The following is a 24294-nucleotide window of genomic DNA, read 5'->3' as shown; positions in this document are numbered from 1 at the left end:
GAAGAACAAAGCATTCTTCAATAACTTGTTTTGTGGAGCACAACATGTTCTTTTTTTCCTACCTTAATGCCCTATTTAGGTACTTCTTGGAATGTTGAAGAATCTATTCCAAATCAGTATATACTGCTATAAAATGCGAAAGGTGTATAATGGCCCAAAGAAGGAAAAAACTGACTCACTTCCCACAGAGGAAAAATTTGAAGGAGTTAGGCAAGATAGATGTGAGAGAAAGGGAAGAAAAAGATGATGATATAAGAAATCTATATTTCTATTCTGACTGTGTCTCATAGGTAGAGACTAGCCTTCATCACTTAACAGCGGCCTGAGAATCTATCCTCATCTAGCATAGGATGCTAGAGACCTCATGTGCACTCGCCTGTATGGATGGAGATTGAAGGCAAATATAAGGTGGTTATGACAAGAGCCAAATGCAGACTTCCAACATTGTCAACTTCCAAGAGGAGTGAGATATACAGTCACAAGGTCTGGAATTTAGTGTGGTAAAACCTGATATATGAATCATTGAATTAATATTGCTAGATTTTATTTTAGAGTAAACTTTGTAGCTATGATAAGGAAGCACAATCTATGACAACTAAGATGTTGAGCACCTCTTCATATATCTGTTTGCCATTTGTATATCTTCTTTTGAGAAATGTGTATTCAAATCTTTTGCCCATTTTTTGATTAGATAATTATATTTTTTTCTATAGAATTATTTGAGCTCCATAAGTATTCTGGTTAATCCCTTGTCAGACAGGTAGTTTACAAATATTTTCTCCCATTCTGTTGGTTGTCTCATCACTTTGTTGATTGTAACCTTTGATGTGCAGAAGGCTTTTAATTTGATGTGATCCCACTTGTCTACATTTGCTTTAGTTGCCTGTGCTTGTCGGATATTGCTCAAAAAATTATGCCCAGGCCAATGTCCTGGAGATTTCCTCCAATGATTTCTTGTAGTAGATTCATAATTTGAGGTCTTAGATTTAAGTCTTCAATCCATTTTGATTGGATTTTTGTGTTGGGTGAGAGACGGGTCAAGTTTTGTTCTTCTGCATATGGATATCCAGTTTCCCCAGAGCCATTTATTGAACAGACTGTCTTTTCCCCATTGTATATTCTTGGCACTTTTGTTGAAAATGAGTTCACTGTAGTTGTGTGGATTTGTTTCTGGGTTCTCTATTCTGTTCCATGGGTCTATGTATCTGTGTGTACACCAGTATCATGATGTTTTGATTACTATAGCTCTATAGTATCATTTGAAGTCAGGTAATGTGATTTGTCCAGTTTTATTCTTTTTGCTTTGGCTATTATGAGTCTTCTGTGGTTCCATATAAATTTTAGAAAGTTTTTTCTATTTCTGTGAAAAATGCCACTAAATTTTGATAGGGATTGCACTGAATCTGTAGATTTCTTTGGGTAATATGGACATTTTAAAAATATTGATTCTTCCAATCCATGAACATGCAATATTTTTCCATTTCTTGATGTCCTCTTAAATTTCTTTTATCAGTGTTTATACAGTTTTCATTATAGATACATTTCACTTCTTTGGTTAATTCCTAGGTATTTAATTTTATGTGCAGCTATTGCAAATGGGATAGTTTTTATTTTTCACATTCTTCACCGTTGACATATAAAAATGCTACTGATTTTTGTATGTTGATTTTGTATCTTGCAACTTTACTGAATTTATCAGTTCTAACAGTTTTCTTGTGAAGTCTCTAGGTTTTTCCAAATATATGACCATATCATCTAAAAACAAGGATAATTTGACTTCTTCCTTTCCAATTTGGATGTCATTTAGATCTTTCTCTTGTCTAACTGTTCTAGTTTGTACTTCCATTGTTAAGTTGAATAACAGTGGTGACAGTGGGCATCCTTATAGTGTTCCAGATCTTAGAGGAAACACTTTCAATTTTTCTACATTCAGTATGACACTAGCTGTAGGTCTGTCATATACGGCTTCTATTATTTTGACATATATTCCTTCTATTCCCAGTTTTTTTTAGTGTTTTTATCATCAACGGATGTTAAATTTTATCAAATGCTCTTTCAGCATCAATTGAAATGATCATATGGTTTTTATGCTTCATTTTGTTGATATGATGTATCACACTGATTTTGTATGTTGACCCAGGGGAAAATCCCACTTTGTCATGATGAATAATCTGTCGAATGTATTGTTGAATTTGGTTGTTAGTATTTTGCTGATGATTTCTGCATCAATATACATCAGATACTTTTTTTCGATGTTTCTTTGTTTTAGGTATGAAAGTAACACTGGCCTCATAGAATGAGCTTGGAAGTATTCTTTCCTCGTCTATATTTTGAATTAGTTTGAGTAGGACTGGGATTAGCTCTTCTTTAAATGTTTGGTAGAATACAGCAGTGAAGCCATCAGGTTCCAAGCTTTTCTTTATGGAGGATTTTTATTATGGCTTTCACCTCATTACTTGTTATTGGTCTGTTCAGGTTTTGGATTTCTTCCTGTACCATGCTGTTTTGGTTACTATAGCTCTGTAGTATAATTTGAAGTCGGGTAATGTGATTTGTCCAGTTTTGTTCTTTTTGCTTAGGACAGCTTTGGTTATTCTGAGTCTTTTGGGGTTCCATATAAATTTTAGAAAGTTTTTTCTATTTATGTGAAAAATGTCATTAAATTTTGTTTATGTTAGGTTGTTTGTGTATAGGAATTTGTCCATTTCTTCTAGATTTTCCAATTTATTGGCATATAGTTGCTCATCAGTATCAGTTGTAATGTCTCTTTCTTCATTTATAACTGTATTTACTTGTATCTTCTTTCTTAGTCTGTCCAAAGCTTTGTAAATTTTCTTTAACTTTTTAATAAAGCAACTTGTTTCATTCACCTTTTGTATTTTTTATTAAATTTCATTTATTTCTGCTCTGTTCTCCATTATTTATTTTCTTCTACTAATTTTGTGTTTGGTTTTCTCTTGCTTTTCCATTCTTTATGATTTATCATTAGATTGCACATTTGAAGTTTTTCCTGTTTTTTTGATGTAGGCTCCTATAGCTATAAACTTCCCTCTTAGTACTGCTTTTGCTGTATCCCGTAGGTTTTTGTATTTTGTGCTTCCATTATCATTTGTTTCAAGAAGTTTTTAAATTTCCTTCTGAATTTCTTCATTGACACACTGGTCATTCAGGAGCATATTGTTTAATTTCCATGTATTTTTGTACTTTCAAAAATTCCTCATTATTAATTTCTAGTTTTGTTGCATTGTGGTCAGAGAGGATGCTTGATATTAATTTTTAAAATATTTTAACACTTGTTTTGTAACATAGTATATAATATATCCTTGAAAATGATCCCTGTGCTGAGGAAAAGAATGTGTATTCTGCAGCCATTGGATGAAATGTTCTATAAATATCTACCAGATCCATTAGATCTATAGTGCAGATTATGTCTGAAGTTTCTTTGTTGATTTTCTGTCTGAAACATTTGTCCAATGCTGAAAGTTGGGTGTTGAAGTCTCCAGCTATTACTGTAATGGGACCTCTCTCTTCATCTCTAATAATATATTTCCATTATGTATCTGGGTGCTCCCATGTTGGGTGCATATATATTTAAATTATTATATCCTCCTGCAGAATTTACACATTTGTCATTATATATTAACCTTCTTTGTCTTTTCTTATAGTTTTTGTTTTGAAATCTATTTTGTTTGACATAAGTATAGTGACTCCTGCTTTTTTTTTTTTTTTTTTTTTGGTTTCAGCTGGCATGGAATATCGTTTTCAGTCTATGTGAGTCTTTACAGATGAAGCTTGTTTCTTGTAGGCAACAGATCAATGGGTCTTGTTTTTTTCATCCATTCAGCCAGTCTATGTCTTTTGATTGGAGAGTTTAGTCCATTTATAGTCAATGTTATTATTCATAAGTTAGGACTTACTATTACCATTTTGTTGTTTTCTGGTTGTTTTGTGGTCTTCTCTTCCTTCTTTCTATCCTTCCTGTCTTCCTTTAGTGAGGGTGATTTTCTCTGGTGATATGATTTAGTTTCTTGCTTTGTATTTTTTTGTCTCCACTGTATTTTTTGTTTGTTTGTTTTAGTCTTGCAGGTAACATCACATAACCCATTATTTTAAACTGATAATAATTTAACACTATTTGCATAGACAAACTAACAAACAAGCAAAAAGAAAACTAATAAAAACTCTATGCCTTAACTTTGTCTCCCCACTTCGTAACATTTTGTTGTTTCAATTTATATCTTCTTGTATTGACTCCGTTGAAAAGTTGTTGTAGTTATATTTTTTGATTACTTCATTGTTTAATCTTTCTACTTAGGATAAGAGTAAGTGGTACACACCACCATTACAGTGTTATAATATTCTGTGTTCTCCTGTGTACTTCCTATTACCAGTGAGTTTTGTACCTTCAGGTAATTACTAATTGCTCATCAATGTCATTTTCTTTCTGATTTAAGTACTTCCTTTAGCATTCCTTATAGGACAGATCTGGTGTTGATGAAATCCCTCAGCTTTTGTTTATATGGGAAAGTTTTTATTTCTCCTTCATGCTTGAAGGATATTTTCTCCAAATATACAATTCTAGGGTAAAATATTTTTTTTAATATCAGCACTTTAAATATGCCATGCCATTCTCTGCTGGCCTGTAATGCTTCCACTTAAAAGTCTTCTGCCAGACGTATTGGAGTCCCATTATATGTTACTTGTTTATTTTCTCTTAATGGTTTTTAGGATCCTTTCTTTCATCCATGCCCCTCTCTCCTGACCTGTAAGGTTTCCACTTAAAAGTCTTCTGCCAGACGTATTGGAGCTCCATTGTATGTTATTCATTTTCTCTTACTGCTTTGTAGGATCCCTTCTTTTATCCTGACCATTGGGAGTTTCAGTATTAAATGCCTTGAGGTATTAAATGCCTGTGCTATTATTTGGACCCAACAAGTCTCAGAGGCTTACCAAAGCCCTTGATGTAGTAGTACCTTCTTTGGGGAAATCTTTTGTGTTCTATAACCTTCCTGTGGTTAGATATTGATATTTTTCTCTAGGTTTAGGAAGTTTCTATTACCCCTTTGCATAAACTTTCTATCCCTATCTCTTTCTCTACCTCCTTTTTAAGGACAATAACCCTTGATTTTCATTTTGAGGCTATTTTCTAGATCATGTAGGCATGCTTCATTTTTTTTTATTCTTTTTTTCTCCTCTGTGTATTTTCAAGTAGCTTGTCTTCAAGCTGACTATTTCTTCTGCTTGATCAATTCTGCTATTAAAGGACTCTAATGCATTCTTCAATATGCCTGCTGCATTTTTCAGCTCCAGAATTTGATTCTTTGTAATTATTTCAACCTCTGTTAGATTTATCTGATAGAATTATGAATTCCAACTCTGTGTTATCTTGTTTTTTTGTTTCCTCAACACAACTATTTTGAATTCTCTGTCTGAAAGTTCACATATTTCTATTTCTCCAGGATTGGTCTCTGGTGTCTTATTTAGTTCATTCAGTGAGGTCATGATTTCCCGGATGGTGTTAATGCGAGTAGATGTTCTTCAGTGTCTGGGTATTAAAGAGTTAGGTATTTATTGCAGTTTTCACTGTTTGGGCTTATTTGTATCCATCCTACTTAGGAAGGCTTTCCGGATATTTGAAAAACCTTGGGTGTTGTGATCTAAGTTGTATTTGCTTTAGAGGGACCCAAAGCCCAGTAATGTTGAGGTTCTTGCAGACTCATAGAGGTACTGCCTTGATAGCCTTGGACAGGATCTGGGAAAATTATCTGTATTACCAGGCAGAGTCTTGTTCTCTTCCCTTACTTTCTCCCAAACACAGTCTCACTCTATTTTCTGACCCACATAAAGCTGGGAGAAGAGTGACACAAGCACTCCTGTGGCCATCAGCAGTATGGCTGTGCTGTATTAGACCTCAAGCCACCACAGCACAGAGTCTCACCTAAGGCCTGTTGTAACCTCTCCCTGGCTACTGCCTATGCTCGCTCAAGGTTTTAGGGCTCTACAATCAGCAGGAGGCAAAGCCAGTCAAGCCTGCATCCTTCCCTTCAGGGAAGTGAGATCCCCCTTGCCCCAGGTGGGTCCAGAGGTGCTGTCTAGGAGTCAGAGACTAGAGGTCTAAAACCTTAGAAGTCTACCTGGTGTTCTATGGTACTGTGGCTGATCTGGCACTCAGACCACAAGATGCAGTTCTTCCCCCTCTTCCCTCCCATTTCCAAAGGCAGAGGAGCCTCGCCCTGCAGCCACCACCACCCCAGACCACAAGGAGTGCTGCTAGACTACAACAATGTTTCCCTGAGGCTGAGGTGCTCTTAAGTCAGCTTGTGGTGAATGCTGCCTGGCCTGCACTCACATTTCAGGACAGTGACCCACAGCAGGTCCAGAAATGGCATGCAAGAGTCAGGTCCTGGATTGGGAGACCCTAAGAGCCCAAATCATGCTCTAACCCCATGCCTGTGCTATTATTTGGACCCAGCAAAGTATCAAAGGCTTATCAAAGCTCTTGATGTAGTACCTGGGTATCACTCTGGATTATTCAGGGCCCAAGGGCTCTTTAGTTAGCCAGTGATGAATGCTGCCAGGACTGGGTCCTTTCATGAAAGCCAGTGTGTTCTCATCTGGCCCTGAGTTTGTCTCTTATAGAAACACTATTTGGGAGATAGGACATGGAACAAGATCCTCACAACTCTAACAGTTGCCCTACCTTCCTGTGGCTGAGCTAGTATCCAAGTCCTCCCTACTCTTTCCTTTCCCCTCATCAATCAGAAGAAAGAAGTCTCTTTTGGAGCCACAAGCTGTGCAGGCTTGGGTTAGGGGAGGGCTGATGACAGCACTCCTTTGGCCACCCCAGCTGGTGTATCCTTATGTTACATTCCTCCCCACCCCACACCAGTCCACTGTCTCTTGGCCCAGTTCAGCACTAGGACTCTCCTAAGAGTTGCAGTCCCTATGGCCTAAACTTCCTTTCAAGTTTACTGGGAGACACAGAGCACTTTGGTCGTCACTGGTGAGGTTTGCAGGCACTCAAGTTTGTACCACTGGGATTGGTGATTTCTTTCTGGCTAGGGCTGGTTTAAGTGGTGCCTCTGTGGGTGGGTGTCAGCTAAATTAGGTCTTGTTTTCCTTTCTGCTCTAACAGGTCAGCACTGAGTTCACTGGCTCAAAATTGCTATTATCTCTCTCCCCCAGCTACCAGAGAAGCTCCCTACGCCATGTCAAGGCTGCTGAGGGTGGCGGAGATTTGGTGGTGTTTTTCAGGACTGTTTTTTTCTATCTCTTCAGTGACTCTTTCAGCAATACGAAGTTAAAACCACATACTATGACTGTTTACCTGATTTTTGGTTCTCATGAAGATTGTGTGTGGGTGTGGGTGTGTGTATATATACATAGTTGTTAACTTGGTGTCCTTGCAGGGTTGGAGAGACAATTGGTGGAGCCTTCTATTCCACCATTTTGCTCCCCTCCCACACCTCTAGATTGTTTTATATAGCGTGGGCTTTCAAACATTTTGGTAGCACACATTATATGAAGTAATTTTTTACATATACGTATTTTAACAAAAACCAGTAAATAGTTTTGGTGTTTACTGAACATTATATTTTAATTAGTTTAAAATAAGTAATATCAGATTATAAACAAGTTTTAAAAACAAAGTTTCTTCTGACTTTTCAATTATATTTGATTAAACAGAAATATAATTTAAATTCCTATGAGAGTGCCGGCCATACGCTTTAACAGAATCCTGAAGCCCTCGCATGGGCATGCACTATGCAGAGTGAGAGACCACAGTTCAAATCCTGCCACTGCCACTTACTCCCTGTGTGACCTTGTGCAAACCCCTGAATTTTCCTGAGCCTCAGTTTCCTCATCTACAAGCCTGTGAAAAGGATTGGACTTAAATCATGGGAATATTTTTTTTGGTAAAATAAAATTCTTTATTATAATACTTTAAGTTTTAGGGTACATGTGCACAATGTGCAGGTTTGTTACCTATGTATCCATGTGCCATGTTGGTGTGCTGCACCCATTAACTCGTCATTTAGCATTAGGTATATTTTGAGATAAATTGTAGATGCATTTTCATAGATTGCCTTAACAATATCTGCCACCCCACAGACTCATCTATAATATGATTGTGAATCCTTCTCCATCGAGAGAGAGTGCCTAATTCCTCTCATGTTGGATTTGGGCGACCTTATAATTTGTTTGTAACCAATATACTGTGGCAGAAGTGAGAAATGTGTGACTTCCAAGACTATGTCAGAGTAGACCAGGTAGTGTCTGTCTGGCCTGATTCTTTCGAAATGTTCTCTGTGGAGAAAGCCTGCTGCCACAAGAGAGAGCAGACTGCTCTGAGATAGCCATACTGGAGAGGCTTCATATGGGGGTTCCAAAAACAGCTCCACCTGAGCTTACAGCCCACAGCCAAGACTGAATGCCAGCCACTTAAGTGAGCCATGTTGGCTTCTCAGCAAAGTTGAACCTCCTCATAACTACAACTACTAGCAACATTAGTAGCAACATCTGATACAAGCACATTAGAGATTCCAAGTGATACCCATTTGGCCAAGCCTTACTCAAACTTCTGATCCACAAAATCAGAAGTGAGAGAAAATTATTGGTTTGTGCCATTATATTATGGGGTCGTTTATTATGCAGTAATAATACCAGAAGATAAATTGAGATAGTTATGTATATGGTGATTTAAATGTTATTAGCATATTGCTGGTTGGGCAGTGAATGCTACTCATGAGCTCTTAATCATTTATTCCATGGGGAGGAAGGTCTTCTAACATACCACAGTTGGACTTTTCAAGTCCTTTACTTTTTCTCCCATGGGAAGTGAAGAGGTATCTGATTGGTAACTGTGGGGACACAAAAAATTAAATACACTTCCTAACCACTCCTTTTTTTCTTTTCAGAAAGGACCGCCCCAAAGAGACCATGGGTTCACCATTGTCCCCTCAGTCAAGGTTATCTTAGCATGTCTTCTCACACGGCGGGGGCTGTAAGTCTCATGCTACTTGGGACTGCGTTGAGTATGTTTATCTAATTATTGAGCTCAGTATAAAAGCATTCACTTGTTTATACATTTAAGTCACATGGTATTTTATCCGCATTTTTTTGTCTTATCTAGTGATTGAGAACTTAGACAAAAAAAAAAGAATGTTGTTAATTGAGATCCTCCTCTTTGAAAAATCTAAAAGGATGAACATATTTGCTAAATACATTGTCATGTTGTTGGATGAAATTATTAGTTTTTACTACACAATGTCTATGATATTTCACTATTTTTGGCCTACATATTTTAGTTTCATCAAAACTTGACTGATATATGCATAATGGAAATTTTGTTTAGTTTAGTTTTGTTTTATACTTCCCAAGACTCCATCAGGTGTCAACTAATTGGATAAGATCATTTTTCTGCTGAAAATATTAGCTGTTAAATTTCATCCTTACTTGAAGTTGTTTCCCAAAATATGTCTTGAAGACTAACAATATGACACCAACTGATGAGTTTATTTAATATGTATTCCTATGCCCTGGGCTACACATACTAAATCAACTTCAAGAAGTGGGAATCTAGAATCTGCACTTTGATAGTCTTCCCAAGTGATTCTTATGGAAAGTACAATCCCAAGCTACTTTCCATGATAGGAATAATATGATCTCATTAAAGTTCAATCAAACCTTAGGTATTATACTTTACAGAGGCAACAAGATAAACTATGCTTCAAGTGTGACTTGACCATTCTCATATGTAGTTTCATTTTTAAGCTGTATTATGTGAGGCCATACTGTAAATTTGTAATATGACAAAGTAAAATTTGTAAATTTGTACTGTAAATTTGTAATATGGCAAGGTAAAAAGTAAAGTTTATTGGATATTTATAATATGATAAACATTGATATGCATTTGTAATGTACTCATCTTCCTTATAACAAGAGGGTAAATATCAACATTTTAAAGATGAAAAAATTCATATTAAAAATGCATGTTTCCTCTTTTATTTCATTGAGCAGTGGTTTGTAGTTCTCCTTGAAGAGGTCCTTCACATCCCTTGTAAGTTGGATTCCTAGGTATTTTATTCTCTTTGAAGCAATTGTGAATGGGAGTTCACTCATGATTTGGCTCTCTGTTTGTCTGTTATTGGTGTACAAGAATGCTTGTGATTTTTGTACATTGATTTTGTATCCTGAGACTTTGCTGAAGTTGCTAATCAGCTTAAGGAGATTTTGGGCTGACACACTAGTTAGAATGGCCGTCATTAAAAAATCAGGAAACAACAGGTGCTGGAGAGGATGTGGAGAAATAGGAACACTTTTACACTGTTGGTGGGACTGTAAACTAGTTCAACCATTGTGGAAGTCAGTGTGGCGATTCCTCAGGGATCTAGAACTAGAAATACCATTTGACCCAGCCATCCCATTACTGGGTATATACCCAAAGGACTATAAATCATGCTGCTATAAAGACACATGCACACGTATGTTTATTGCGGCACTATTCACAATAGCAAAGACTTGGAACCAACCCAAATGTCCAACAATGATAGACTGGATTAAGAAAACGTGGCACATATACACCATGGAATACTATGCAGCCATAAAAAATGATGAGTTCGTGTCCTTTGTAGGGACATGGATGAAACTGGAAAACATCATTCTTAGTAAACTATCGCAAGGACAAAAAACCAAACACCGCATGTTCTCACTCATAGGTGGGAATTGAACAATGAGAACTCATGGACACAGGAAGGGGAATATCACACTCTGGGGACTGTTGTGGGGTGGGGGTAGGGGGTAGGGATAGCATTAGGAGATATACCTAATGCTAAATGACAAGTTAATGGGTACAGGAAATCAACATGGCACATGGATACATATGTAACAAACCTGCACATTGTGCACATGTATCCTAAAACCTAAATTATAATTAAAAAAAAAAAATTCATGTTAAAAAGAGTTCAAATAACGCTGGTAATGTTATCTGGACTCTTTGAACTCAATTTTGTCATGCTGAGGCATCATAAATGGCAGAGCTGAGATTCAAAACTAGATTTACTTTACTTCAAAGTTCAGCTCAACCATTTGATTTGTGAATTATGCTATTCAAGAAACTCGAAATATTAGGGGAAAAGAAGCGTACTGGAGTATAGAAAAATAAGTCGAGGATGTTAAAATATATTTGGAGAAATATAATAGAAATACAATGGACTTAATTTCTTTAATTGACTGGATTAAACTTGTGCAGAAAAGCATATTTGAGTTTCTATAATTGTTTTTTGCAAAGAAACCAAGTGAGATTTTCTTAAAACAAGATGTGTTTTTTAATATACTCCATAGGAAACAAAAGCTTTAAGATTATTTTTCACAGTTACTACAGAATAAATATCTGTGTGTAGTTTGGGGTGGCCTGGGGCATAGATCCAAGAATAAAATATAACAGCTTTCTTGTTACTTGATGACATTTTATTACTAAAATAACTGAGTATAATTTATCTTTCATTCTCTGCATAATATATAAGGTAACATTAATTAAATGCAGAGTAAAAACTATCCTTGAGATGATAACTTTTAAGAATTTTACAGTAAGCTGAAAAATAATTAGAAAACAGCATTAGAAATATGAAGGTATGATAAAGTCTAAGGGCATGAAAGGAAATACTTTTGAGTGATCTAATCTAAATAAATGTGCAAAATTGAAACAAAACAATCCTCTATAGTTTCAGACATCTGATTGTATTTTTTTAATTTCACATAAATTTAATTCTTTTCAGATTTGGCAACTGTGTCATAGTAACATACATTATTTTCTGTGAAAAATATATTAAAGCAAACTATAACTTTTATCTGGGTTGCAGAAGATTATGACTGCCATTCACATTTTATAAATTTGATTTTCAACTTGAATATATAAAATAAGTGTATCAAAATTGTACAACAATTATCAAATAATCTCTTAAAATGCCATTACGAGGAGAAAATGAGACAAAAAAGGGTAACATACATGATAACACAGTCTTTCAAAAGGAAAGTAATGAATTGACTAGGGAAATTACTTTTTTGGTGAATTTATGGGTTTAGCATGTTGTTAAATATAACATGATGGGATGGACTGATGTGAAGTGTACTATGGACAAACATTTCTTTTTCTCTTTTTTTTAACTATCAAATCAAAGTTATATTGAGGTGTATGAATACTTTAGAAATTGGACTCTTTACTTAAATAAAGTTAATAATGAAAAAAGTTTAAAGGATGTTTCTCTTTAACATTGAGTAGAGAAAAGCAATGTAATAGCCTAATTTTATAATCTTCACTTACGTGAAATTGCCAGTTCTATCATTTCAATATTTCACCATCTTTTCCTTTCTCATTTGTTTGTATCTGAAGTTCATATGAATAGTTGTGAAATATAATAGTAATTAAAATCCATGAAGTATAGTGAAACATATAGCAATGTTTCATTAATTTCTAAGTAAGTTTCATTAATGCATTCTGGTTAAAGGTCGTCTCAATGCAGTAATTTGTTGTACTTATTTCTCTACATTAGATTCTAAATTATATGAAAGCAGAACCCACACTTCTACTGCAGAAAGACAATTTCTAAAGGGTAAAGCATTGAATGACAGACTTTTTTGAATTTAAATTCCTTTTTTGCTTTAGTTTCAATAAAACTTTATTTACCAAAACAGGCTGGAGGCCAAATTTGCCCTATGGACTGTAGTTTGTTGACACCTGTCTAAGTAGAAAACACATTAAATAAATTTGAAGTAAATCTTCTTTGCAAATCCCAACGCTCATCACTCACCTCAGTGTTTTCTAAATATACAATCATTTCTTTAATAAACTGAAATTGCTGAGGTTTAAATCAAATGTACTGGTTTGTAAATCTTTATTCCTGTTTTTAAAATGGCAATATTGTTTGTCCTAGCACTTTTCTCATGGTCAGTGAATTTGCAAAGGCCAGATGCTCACACAGCAGGGGTTAAAACTGCAATAACATACTTTATAGATTCAAAGTATAACAAAAGTCTAGTTAAGCAACGCTAGTAATACCAATAGCCTAAACGTTTGTGACTTAATAAAGAACATCTTTAAATATTTCACATTGATATTCCCCCTCCCGCCAAAGTTGTAAAGCTGACATTGTGTTAGTTACCTTTTTAAAAATCAAGCGATTTATTTGATCCTACAGGTTACTAGGTAAATTGGAGACTAATTTGAGATTTAATGATATGGAAAATACTGACGTTGCATGGTAATGGAAACCATTACATATTGAGATGCGGGTACCTTATCGCCTTCAGTGAACGTGAAGCCATCCACAGCTCTTTTCCAAGTGATTTCTGGAATAGGCTCCCCTTCCGCATCACATACGAGTGTGACTTGACCATTCTCATGTGTAGTTTCATTTTTAAGCTGTATTATGTGAGGCTGTACTGTAAAGAATATATATATTACTCAATCGGTATTGGAGGAAAATATTACTTCTCAGGCAAAAGTCATGATGGGTATTTAAGTCTATTATAGTATAGTATGATATTATTAGCTTTGTAGAATTACAGTGGCCTGCTTTGCTTTACAGATGTGCCAGGACAGTTGAATAGTACAGGAAAAAAAGTTTAGGAAGTAAAACTCATCTGTTATCATTATACAAAATAACTTGAGGTGGCTTAGAAACCAACATCCAAATTATAATTTGTTTCAAAATTTTGCCAATTTAAAAGTCATCTCGTTATATTTATTTTCCTATCTTAAAGCCACAAAATCAAAATTTCTTCCTTTAAAGGCACATGTATATGGGTGCATATGTGTGCACATATATGTATATACACACACACATACACATGAATATATTTATACAGACACATGCACACACAGTTGGTTTAATTCTCTCTTAAGCTTTAACAATTTCCCCAAAGAAGTAAATGATGATATATCCTGAAAATGTAGTAAGTAGAATTGTATAAAATTTTGAAACATTTACTAAGTAAATATATTTACATGTTACTTATGTATATTATTCCACTTGATTTATTTTGACTTCAGTTTACTTAACAATATACTAGACAATATAACTAATTTTTAATCATAAATTGTATAAAAAGAAAAGCATTATGCCTAATTTTAATTATCTTAATATTAAAATATGCCCCCCCATAAACTTACATAGTTCCAGAGAGCTTTATTTTTTGAAATCTGTGTTATCTGTATTTCCTAAATTTTTGCTTGTTTAGATATAAAATGGATACAATCAAGTACTCATTATTTCAGTGAGTTACTTTTTATATATTTTATACATTTAACCAAGAAACACAAATAAGTTGTTCTTAAGCTCAGAAAATAACATTCTTGGTACCAGAAAAACAGCATACAGAATTTTTAACAATTCACTCTTTATTTCATTAACTTTAATAGATTTAGTTATATTCCCACAATATGCATACAATTTTGTGTCGGGAGCAACAAAAGTTTGTTGAATGTTACTACACAAAAGGGATTACAACAATAACAACGTAAAATTTTCATGTATTATTTTCTACTTGAAAGGATGAAAATATGAGAAGTGTAAAAAATCTCTTTTTTCTTTTTCACTGCAATCCTGATAAAAAGGATGTAACTACTATTTCAGATGAGTACATTGAGGCAGATTAAGACCATCTATCCTTTGGAATAATCTCACACAATACTATTTCTAATATGATTATTTTTATACTGAGTCATACTTATTTAATTTTGTAGGTTTTATAGAAAAAACATTTTCAAGTGGGGAACACTGCTAGAACAAGTTAGGGACTTTCTATAATTTCTAAAAATGTTAAGTATATTTACTCTTCCCTCACGTGAACAATCTTCTCCAGGCTCTTAGCTTGGCCTACTTCTGATCCTTAGATTTTTGTGTAAACCTCACCTAAACACATTATCCTTCTGAGTAACTTTCCAATACTATGCTATCCAAAACAATACTTCTCTTTATTCAATGCTACCTGATTTATCCAGTTTCACTCTAAAAACATCTCTACTTTTAAAATTGTATTTTTTTATTTTAATAAATTTTGGTATAGCTGTTTATTCTCCTTGTCACTCCACTCGAATATAAGCTTTATAAACATCTCTCTAGCTCAGAAAATGTTTCCAGCAGTGACTACAGGGCCAGTCCACAGACAGCGTGTCCACGGAGGGATTATCATTCATCTCATGGTCAGTGTAAGGGGCACTCTGCACCTGTCAACTGCAAACACTGGTCCTTCTTATTTTAACATATTTCTCCTTCCTTCCTTTTCCCTCTTTTTGTTGTGAAAGCATTTCAATAACAGTGTTTTTAAAGTTGGAGAAAACATATTAAATGTTAATAGGGCATATATTTTTTAGTGTTACACTATTTAAAGGGAAAACTTCTATTAGAAGCACCCACTGCCATCACTGTCTTTCTTCTCGTAAACACAATTGAAGCTACATCATTATGTTTTTGTAAAGTACTGGTTTTCTATGCTCTATGAGTTACCCAAATAAGATAATATGGCTCTTGGTAAATATGGAAGATATTTATCTTATATTTTCATTTAGTTAAATGAAAGCGAATATTTAAGTATAGTTATATGTCAATGTTTTTATACTGTAGCCTTAAAAATGTGCCCTTTTGAAACATATTGTAAGTAAAACTGATCCTAACGTGTCATTTAGAGACTTACAGAGATCCACCCTTACAGATACAGATGACAAACCCCACTAGATGTAATTTAAATTAATTTTTTCCAGCTTCTGTAAGCATATCAATGACTTACAAAAATTTGCATGTGTAATTTTATGTTATTCTTCAAATAATTCTATCTGGTAGCTGAAATTTAAAAACATATTACAGAGAAGAGGAAACGGACTTAATATGGAAAGTTTAAATAGTTCAAATGATTAGAGTAGAATTTGACTCTGATCTTCCAATAGACACAACAGTTTTAACCACTGTGCTATAATACTTACCAAAGACTTGGAGGAAAGCTTGCTTTTCATCTTCCCCTGCCTTATTTGTGGCCCTGCAGACATAAGGACCACCATCACTATTGATTATGTTCCTGACAGTGAGTTCTGTATTGCTCCCTTTCAATATGTATTTTTCATTTTCTTCAATGAGCTTGCCATTCCTAAAGAAGAAAAGAGAGGTTCATCCTCACAAATCTGACTTCATAATTTAGGAGATTATAATCAACTTTTTCATCTACAGGCATTGATGACTATATGGCTATCATCATTGAAAGACAAGGCTATATTCCAATCAAAAGTATATTTTTAGTAGCCTCAGAACTTAATTAATAAACAATAAAATTATACTTGAAATTTTTTTGAATGTAGACACAAGAATAACATTTGAGCTATGTCAAAATCTTGACAGTTACCAGGCGAAAAGCATATCAGTTCAATTTGTACTTTGATTATTGGCAAAAAAAAAACCATCTTGTTTGCTGTTTTAAATACCATACACAATTAAATGTTGGTGAGACAATACATATTTATTATATATATTTATTTACTCCCTTCCTGGGACACATTTAAAATAATTTATGTAGAAAATTTCTTCAAAGAAGCTTCAAAGTAAATACAATGTAAATACATCATAAATGTATATTACATGTAAGTACTGCCAATAAAATAGTAAGATGAGAGAATTACATGAAAACACAATTAATTTAGAAACTATTTTGAATATGATAATTTTATTCTTTAATGAGGAAAATAAATTGTTTTCCTGTTTCCTCTTAGTCCCAAATAATTATCAATATTTTTAAGGTTTTTTTTCTCTACCGAAATACATCTCATTCTGCTCCATTCTCATCTATGTTGTCCTTTAAAACCATGGCTTTCAAACATTTTTACTATAATCTACAGTAAGAAATATTTTCAATATATTAAATCTGAAATATTTCTATGATTTCCCTCAGTATTTGTGAAATCGTTTTATATTGTGTATTCTCCTCAGTTTCATTTTATTCATCTTTTTTCCTCTTTTCTCTTCTTTGCATCCCCTCCTGTATTTTTCTTATAATAGTATTTTGGATGACTGAATAGATTTTAAAACCATTAATGGAAAGTTCTGGAATTTGTCCATTGGGGTGGAGAGATTTGCCTGTCCATACAAGTTTAAATTAAAAAAAAACTCTATAAATATTATTAAAACTATTTTCTAAAATAAAATCAAACATTTCTCTGATACACTAAACAGTTCCTTCCAGCGAATTCTGGTTCTACTTTCCAGAAACCACTAACACATATATGAACATAATCTTTATATGTCTGTGCTCAATAGAATTTATTGTTCCAGTTTCTTATGACATCTCTAAATGTACCATGAAGTACACAACATTTCTTAAGAGGAGTGGAAAATTGCAAACTTAGGATTCATAAAATAATAACAAATGGGTCGGGTGTGGTGGCTCACGCCTGTAATCCCAGCACCTTGGGAGGCAGAGGCGTGTGGATCACTTGAGGTTAGGAGTTCGAGACCAGCCTGGCCAACACAGTGAAACTCCATCTCTACTAAAAATACAAAGATTAGCCAGGTGTGGTAGCAGGCGCCTGTAATCCCAGCTACTCTGGAGGGATGCTGAGGCAGGTTGCAGTGAGCTGAGATCACACCACTACACTCCAGCCTGGGCCACAGAGTGAGACTGTGTCCGGAAAAGAAAAATAATAATAATAATAAATGCATATATAGTATCGTTTATATATATTTTTGATATTATTACTAATGCAATCTTTACAACAGGTATAAAAATGACATTTCAGAGTTTTTGTCTAGAATTTAATATGTAGATAGGGCTTTCATCATAATTAGTGATACAATATATTTCTCAATATCTTCAGTGAAAATTATTCATGTGTTTCCTAATAATAATAATAATAGCACGGTAGAGGTTTCAGCACTCACAATTAGCCCATAAATGTGCATTTTCCCTCTGCTTACTCATTCAAAATCAGAGAGCTACAGTATATGTATATCTCTACTCCTCAATTCACAAATAAAAAGACAGGCTCACCCATTAATAAAAGCAGCGGGTTAATTAAGTTCCAATGTTCTTTCTAACAAAGAGGGATGTCTCCTTACTTCATATAAAACATTGTGCTAAATGTTTTTGATGTATAGGAAATTAGTTGCCACCCATCATGAGGAATCTATAATCTGGTTGGCATTAATAGAGGTTAATGCAGATTCCATTAGTGGACTTACAACTTTTTTGAGCGGGAGGTGATCTGTTATAACGGGAGATATGACAAGGAAGATGGTTGTACTACTCTGGGAATTTTCATGAGAAAATAAAAATCCTTGATTTGGCCTTTGAAGTAGAGGGGCAAAACTTGAACATATTTAGAGAATATAAATGTGTACAGATTACATTCACTTTAAATGCTCAATAGGAAATATAATTAAGCCATTATAAATAAGGGAATATTACTAATACCTTATTACTCCCTCCCAATAAAGTCAGATAGAAATGCTCCTATTGCTATTCACAATCCATGTCTGTGAAATGTCAATGTCTAAAAATCACTCCAAGGGATTCTGACACATGCATTAAGCCCATTCTTTGAAACTCAAACCACTTCCCTAAGCGCCCCCTTTTTCAGGTACAAAAATACAGGGGTCAGGATTACAGAATTAATGTAAACACTAAAGAATTGAATGATAATTTCATTTTGAACAATATCGTAGTACCATAAACTATATGCTCCCAGTTTAAACAACAAAAACACTGGCTATACATATAAAACAATAGTTTTCAAACATTAGCCAACTGGTTGCATATGACAGTGGCATATGAGTACCTCCATTGCTGACTGCCTGAAGAGAGTTTTCAGGCTGCAGCTGGGGGAGGGAGAGAACACGAATGTATCTGGGTTGGAAGACAGTGTGCAGTTGCGGGAGGTCAAAGTGACTAGATGGTGCAGGTTAGATAACGTGAGAGAACAGAGCTCCACAAGCAACAGAGCTATAGATATCTGCAGAGGGTTCCCAACAAATCTTTAACTGAGTATTGATCAATGAGTGTATAGCAGTAAGGCCTTCTGAGATGAGGAAAAGAACCATTAGAAAATATAAAGTACAATAATTCCAGAAGCTCACATAGCACCAGGAATAATCTGCAACTCAACCACCCAGAGTAAAAAGATATCCTAAAACACAGGACTTAAGTCATGTCCTTAGAATAATATTGCATCAGTAATGGAACCAGATTAACCCTAGACTGAAGGTGGTTTGGATCCACCTAAAAGAGTCTAAATGGAAGCTCTCTCTCAAATAAAACTTTTTCCAAGTCACTTAACTGCATCTATAAAACAAAGTAAAATAATACAAAAATATTCAGCACCCCAAAACACAAAATTCTGAATGTCTGGAACCCAATTAAAAATTCTTGGCTGGGTGTGGTGGCTCACACCTGTAATCCTATCACTTTGGGAGGCCGAGGCGGGCAGGGCAGATCACAAGGTCAGGAGTTACAGACCAGCCTGGCCAATATGGTGAATCCAGTTTCTACAAAAAGTACAAAATAATTAGCTGGGCGTGGTGGTGGGCGCCTGTAGTCACAGCAACTTGGGAGGTTGAAGCAAGAGAATCACTTGAATCTGGGAGATGGAGGTTGCAGTGAGCTAAGATCACACCACTGCACTCCAGCCTGGACGACAGGGCTAGACTTTGTCTCAAAAATAAATAAATAAATAAAAATTCCCAGGATACGGCCAGGTGCGGTGACTCACACCTGTAATCCCAGCACTTTGGGATGCCAAGGCAGGTGGATCACCTGAGGTCAGGAGTTCAAGACCAGCCTGGCTAACATAGCAAAACCCCATCTCTACTAAAAATCCAAAAAGTAGCCATGTGGTGGCAGGTGCCTGTGTTCCCAGCTACTTGAAGGCTGAGGCAGGAGAATTGCCTGAACCAGAGAGGTAGAGGTTGCAGTGGGTCAAGATCGCACCACTGCACTCTCCAGCCTGGGCGATGGAGTGAGATTCTGTCTCAAAAAACATATATATATAGATCTATAGATCTATATAGATATAGATATATATATCCAGGATAGTAAATAAACATGAAAATGTGACCCAGAGGAAGGAGAAAAATCGCCAGGCACAGTGGCTCACGCCTGTATCCCCAGCACTTTGGGAGGCCAAGGCAGGAGGATTTCTTGAAGCCAGGATTTGAAGATCAACCCTGGCAACACACTGAAACCACTTCACTAAATAGTAATAAAAAGTTAATTGGGCATTGTGGCACATGTCTATAGTCCCAGCTACTGGGGATGCTGAAACAGGAAGATCACTTGAGCCCAAGAGTTGGAGGTTGCAGTGAGTGCCACTGCACTCCTGCCCAGGTGGCAGAGCCAGAATCTGTCTCCAAAAAATAAATAAAACAAGAGGGAGAAAAATCAATCAGTTACAAAATATAGGTATGATACAGAGGGTAGGTGAGTAGATGCCTATTAAAACAACTATTAGAAATATATTCCAATATTTTCAAGGAAGTAAAACATAAGAATGGTAAGAGAGACATGGAGGACATACAAAACATCTCCTTGAAACTCTCAGAGAAGAAAAATAAAATGATGAGAAATACTCTGATGGGATTAAAAACATTAGATATTACAGTAGAAAAGATTAGTAAACTTGACATAGTTACCTAACTTAGTTTACTTGAAGACATAGCAAAATGAAAAACAGAAAAAGACTGAAACAAAGTTCTATATGGTATCATTTTTTCCATCCTTAAACAAAACTCTTAAATAATAATTTTCATAGTATTGATCTATGTGAATAAATGTTTAAACACATAATACTAGAGCTTCAAAAAATATGAAGCAAAACAGAGAGAACTGAATATAAAAATAGACACATTTAAAAATAAAGTTGGAGAAGAATTGTTACAAAAAAATATAGAAGACTTCACCAATACTATCAAGGAAGTTGATCTATTTAATATTAGGGATTTCTCCATACAATAATAGTGGAATACACATACTATAATTTAAGACTCAATAAAGTTAAATAAATTGAAACCATTAAAAAGTCTATTTCCTGATAAGTACAGAATTTAGTTAAAAATCAACAGCAGTAATATTTATGAAATATACCCAAATACCTAGACACAAGTCAGCATACTTCTAAATGAATAGTATTAAAAATGACATGAGAATTAAAAAAAAAATTTAACCCCCCCCAAAGTGGAAATATGACATATCAAAATTAGCAGGGTGCAATTATAGCCATATTTAGAGAGGAAAAACAGATGCTTATATTAGAAAGAATAAATGATTAGAATCAATGACATGAGTCCACCTTAAGCAATGAAAAATGGAAGAGAAAATTAAAGACAAAGTAAACAGTAGGAAAATAACAATAAAAATAAAACCAGAAATTAATGAAATAGAGAATAGGAAACAAAGAAGAAATAATTGAAGCCAAAAGCAGATTCACTGAAATTGGTATGTGCATAGACCTAAATCTAGAATAATCAGGATAAAAAAGACAGCAGAACAACCAGTTATGAGGTTATCAAGATGAGAGAGGGAAGAATACTACAGAAAACATGCAAATTGAAGTATAACAAAGGAATACTATGAATGACTTAATGCCAGTAAATGTCATTTAAAATAAATGGACAAATTCCTGGAATTGCATAAATCATCTAAGCTCACTAAAGAAAATTACTTGAATAGCCCTATTTCTATGAAAAATATTATTGAATTTGTACTTAAATGTGAACTTAAGAAAAATTATGAGACAGATGGTTTCACTGGGAATTTTTCCAGACATTTAAGTAAGAAATAATAAACATTATATAAAAGTTATATTGGAAAACAGAAGAGGAAGGCCGGGCGCGGTGGCTCACTCCTGTAATCCCAGCACTTTGGGAGGCCGAGGCGGGCGGATCACGAGGTCAGGAGATCGAGACCATCCTGGCTAACATGGTGAAACCCCGTCTCTACTAAAAAATATAAAAAATTAGCCGGGCAAGTTGGCAGGTGCCTGTAGTCCCAGCTACGCGGGAGGCTGAGGCAGGAGAATGGCGTGAACCCCGTGGGGCGGAGCCTGCAGTGAGCCGAGATCGCGCCACTACACTCCAGCCTGGGTGAAAGAGCGAGACTCCTTCTCAAAAAAAAAAAAAAAGAAAAGAAAAGAAAACAGAAGAGGAAGAAATACTTCACTACTCATTCTATACCAGTAATGCCCTGACCCCTAACAAGTCAAGAACAAGAAAATGATGGAACAATATAACGACGAATATAAAAAATTCTTAACAAATTACTGACACATTGATTCCAGCAATGCATAAAAAGGATAATGCAGTCATGCATTGCCTAACCACAGAGGTATGTTCTAAGAAATATGTCCTTAGTTAATCTTCTAGCTCTGTTTACATCATAGAGTATACTTAGATCCTATATAGCCTATGACATACCTAAACTACATGGTATGGCCTATTTCTCCTAGGCTGCAAGCTTGTACGGCATGTTACTATACTGAATACTGGAAGCGATTGTAACATAATAGTAAATATCTGTGCATCTAAACATATCAAAACATAAAAAAGGTACAGTAAAAAATATGGTATAAAAGTTTTTTTGCTAGGCGCGGTGGCTCACACCTGTAATCCTAGCACTTTGGGAGGCCGAGGCGGGCTAATCACAAGGAGTGTGAGACCAGCCTCACCAACATGGTGAAACTCGTCTTTACTAAAAATACAAAAATTAGCCGGGCATGGTGGCACGCACCTGTAGTCCCAGCTACTCAGGAGGCTGAGGCAGGAGAATCACTTGAATCCAGGAGGCAGAAGTTGCAGTGAGCCAAGATTGCACCACTGCACTCCAGCCTGGGTGACAGAGTGAGACGCTGTCTCAAAAAAAAAAAAAAAAATTAATGGTATACATATGTAGGACATTTGCTGTTGTAAATGGAGCTTCCAGGACTAGAAGTTCTTCTGGGTGACTCAGTGAGTAAGTGGTGAGTGACTGTGAAGGCCTGGGACATTACTGTATAGTACTCTAGACTTTATAAACACTGTATACTTAAGCGACACTAAACATTTTCTTTCTTCAATAATAAATTCACCTTAGCTTTTTTTATTTTATATACTCTTAAAAATTTTAAACTTTTGACTCTTTTTTAATAACAGCTTAAAGTACAAACACATTGTATAGCTGTACAAAATATTTTCTTTATTGTTTATTTTATAAGGATATATATTTTTTCTTGTTTAAGTTTTTATCACTAATTTTTTTTTTTAAAAAGGAAGACACCCACATTAGCCTCGGCCCATTCAGGGTCAGGATCATCAATATCAATGTCTTCCACCTCCACATCTCATCCCACTACAAGGTCTTCTGGGGCAATAACAGGCATGGAGCTGTCATCTCCTAGGATAACAATCCTTTCTTCTGGAATATTACCTAAAGAAACTGCCTGAGGCTGTTTTACAGTTAACTTCTCTCTTTTATAAGTAGAAGGAGTACACTCTAAAATAATGATTAAAAGTATACTATAGTAAATATATAAACCAGTAACATATTTATCAAGTATTATGTAGTGTATAAAATATGTGTATACTTTCATATATAGGTTCATTTACACCAGCGTAACCACCAACTCATGAGTAATATGTTGAGCTATGATTTTATGATGGCTGCGATGTCAATAGACAATAGGACATTTTCAGCTCCATTATAATCTTATGGAACCACCATCACATATGAGGTGTGTCATTGATAGGTCATTATGCCGGGCATGCCTGTATATCATGATTAAGTGGGGTTTAAATGGAACATTTTAAAATAAATTAAATTTATGAAATTAATGGGCTAACAATAAAAATCCATATTGTATTCTCAATATAGAAGCACTGTTTGAATGAAAATGAAGGGCGGAACGTTTAGAGTCACTGCTTTTACTCCCTCTTTGATTTACATGTCACTAAGTGTTTTTGATTCTCTTTGTGAACATGTTTTATAATTCCCCTACTATGGTCTTTAATTATCTTCTTTATTGATGTTATGAACTAAATTGTGTTTCCCTAACCCTCAAATTCATATGTTGGTGTCCTCACCCCCAGAATGACTGTATTTGAAAATAAGGCCTCCATGGAGGACATTAAGTTTAAATGAGGGTATAAGAGTGAGGCCTTAATCCCATAAAACTGGTGGTTTTTGTTTGGTTGGCTGAAGTTTTAGTAACTGTATTGAGTGGTGAAACCATCACCACAAGAGATCTCTTATACCCATTCACAGTTAATCTCTATACTCATATCCAGTCCC

At 35.1% G+C, this 24294-nt stretch overlaps 1 protein-coding gene across 5 annotated transcripts in view; it reads right to left on the bottom strand.

Moving 5' to 3' along the window:
* Positions 1–24294, bottom strand: part of NCAM2 (neural cell adhesion molecule 2) — a 562762-nt gene that overhangs the window by 185372 nt on the left and 353096 nt on the right. For all 5 annotated transcript variants that reach the window (XM_030806254.1, XM_030806255.1, XM_030806256.1 and 2 more), the window contains 2 exons: positions 15980–16140; positions 13295–13440 (listed from right to left, as the gene is read on the bottom strand). In XM_030806254.1, coding sequence (XP_030662114.1) covers positions 13295–13440; positions 15980–16140 — 307 coding nt within the window. The remainder of the gene's footprint in view (positions 1–13294; positions 13441–15979; positions 16141–24294) is intronic.

This window comes from Nomascus leucogenys, chromosome 25 (assembly GCF_006542625.1).
Source record: "Nomascus leucogenys isolate Asia chromosome 25, Asia_NLE_v1, whole genome shotgun sequence".
NCBI lineage: Eukaryota > Metazoa > Chordata > Mammalia > Primates > Hylobatidae > Nomascus > Nomascus leucogenys.
This window is presented reverse-complemented; position numbering and strand designations above follow the sequence as displayed.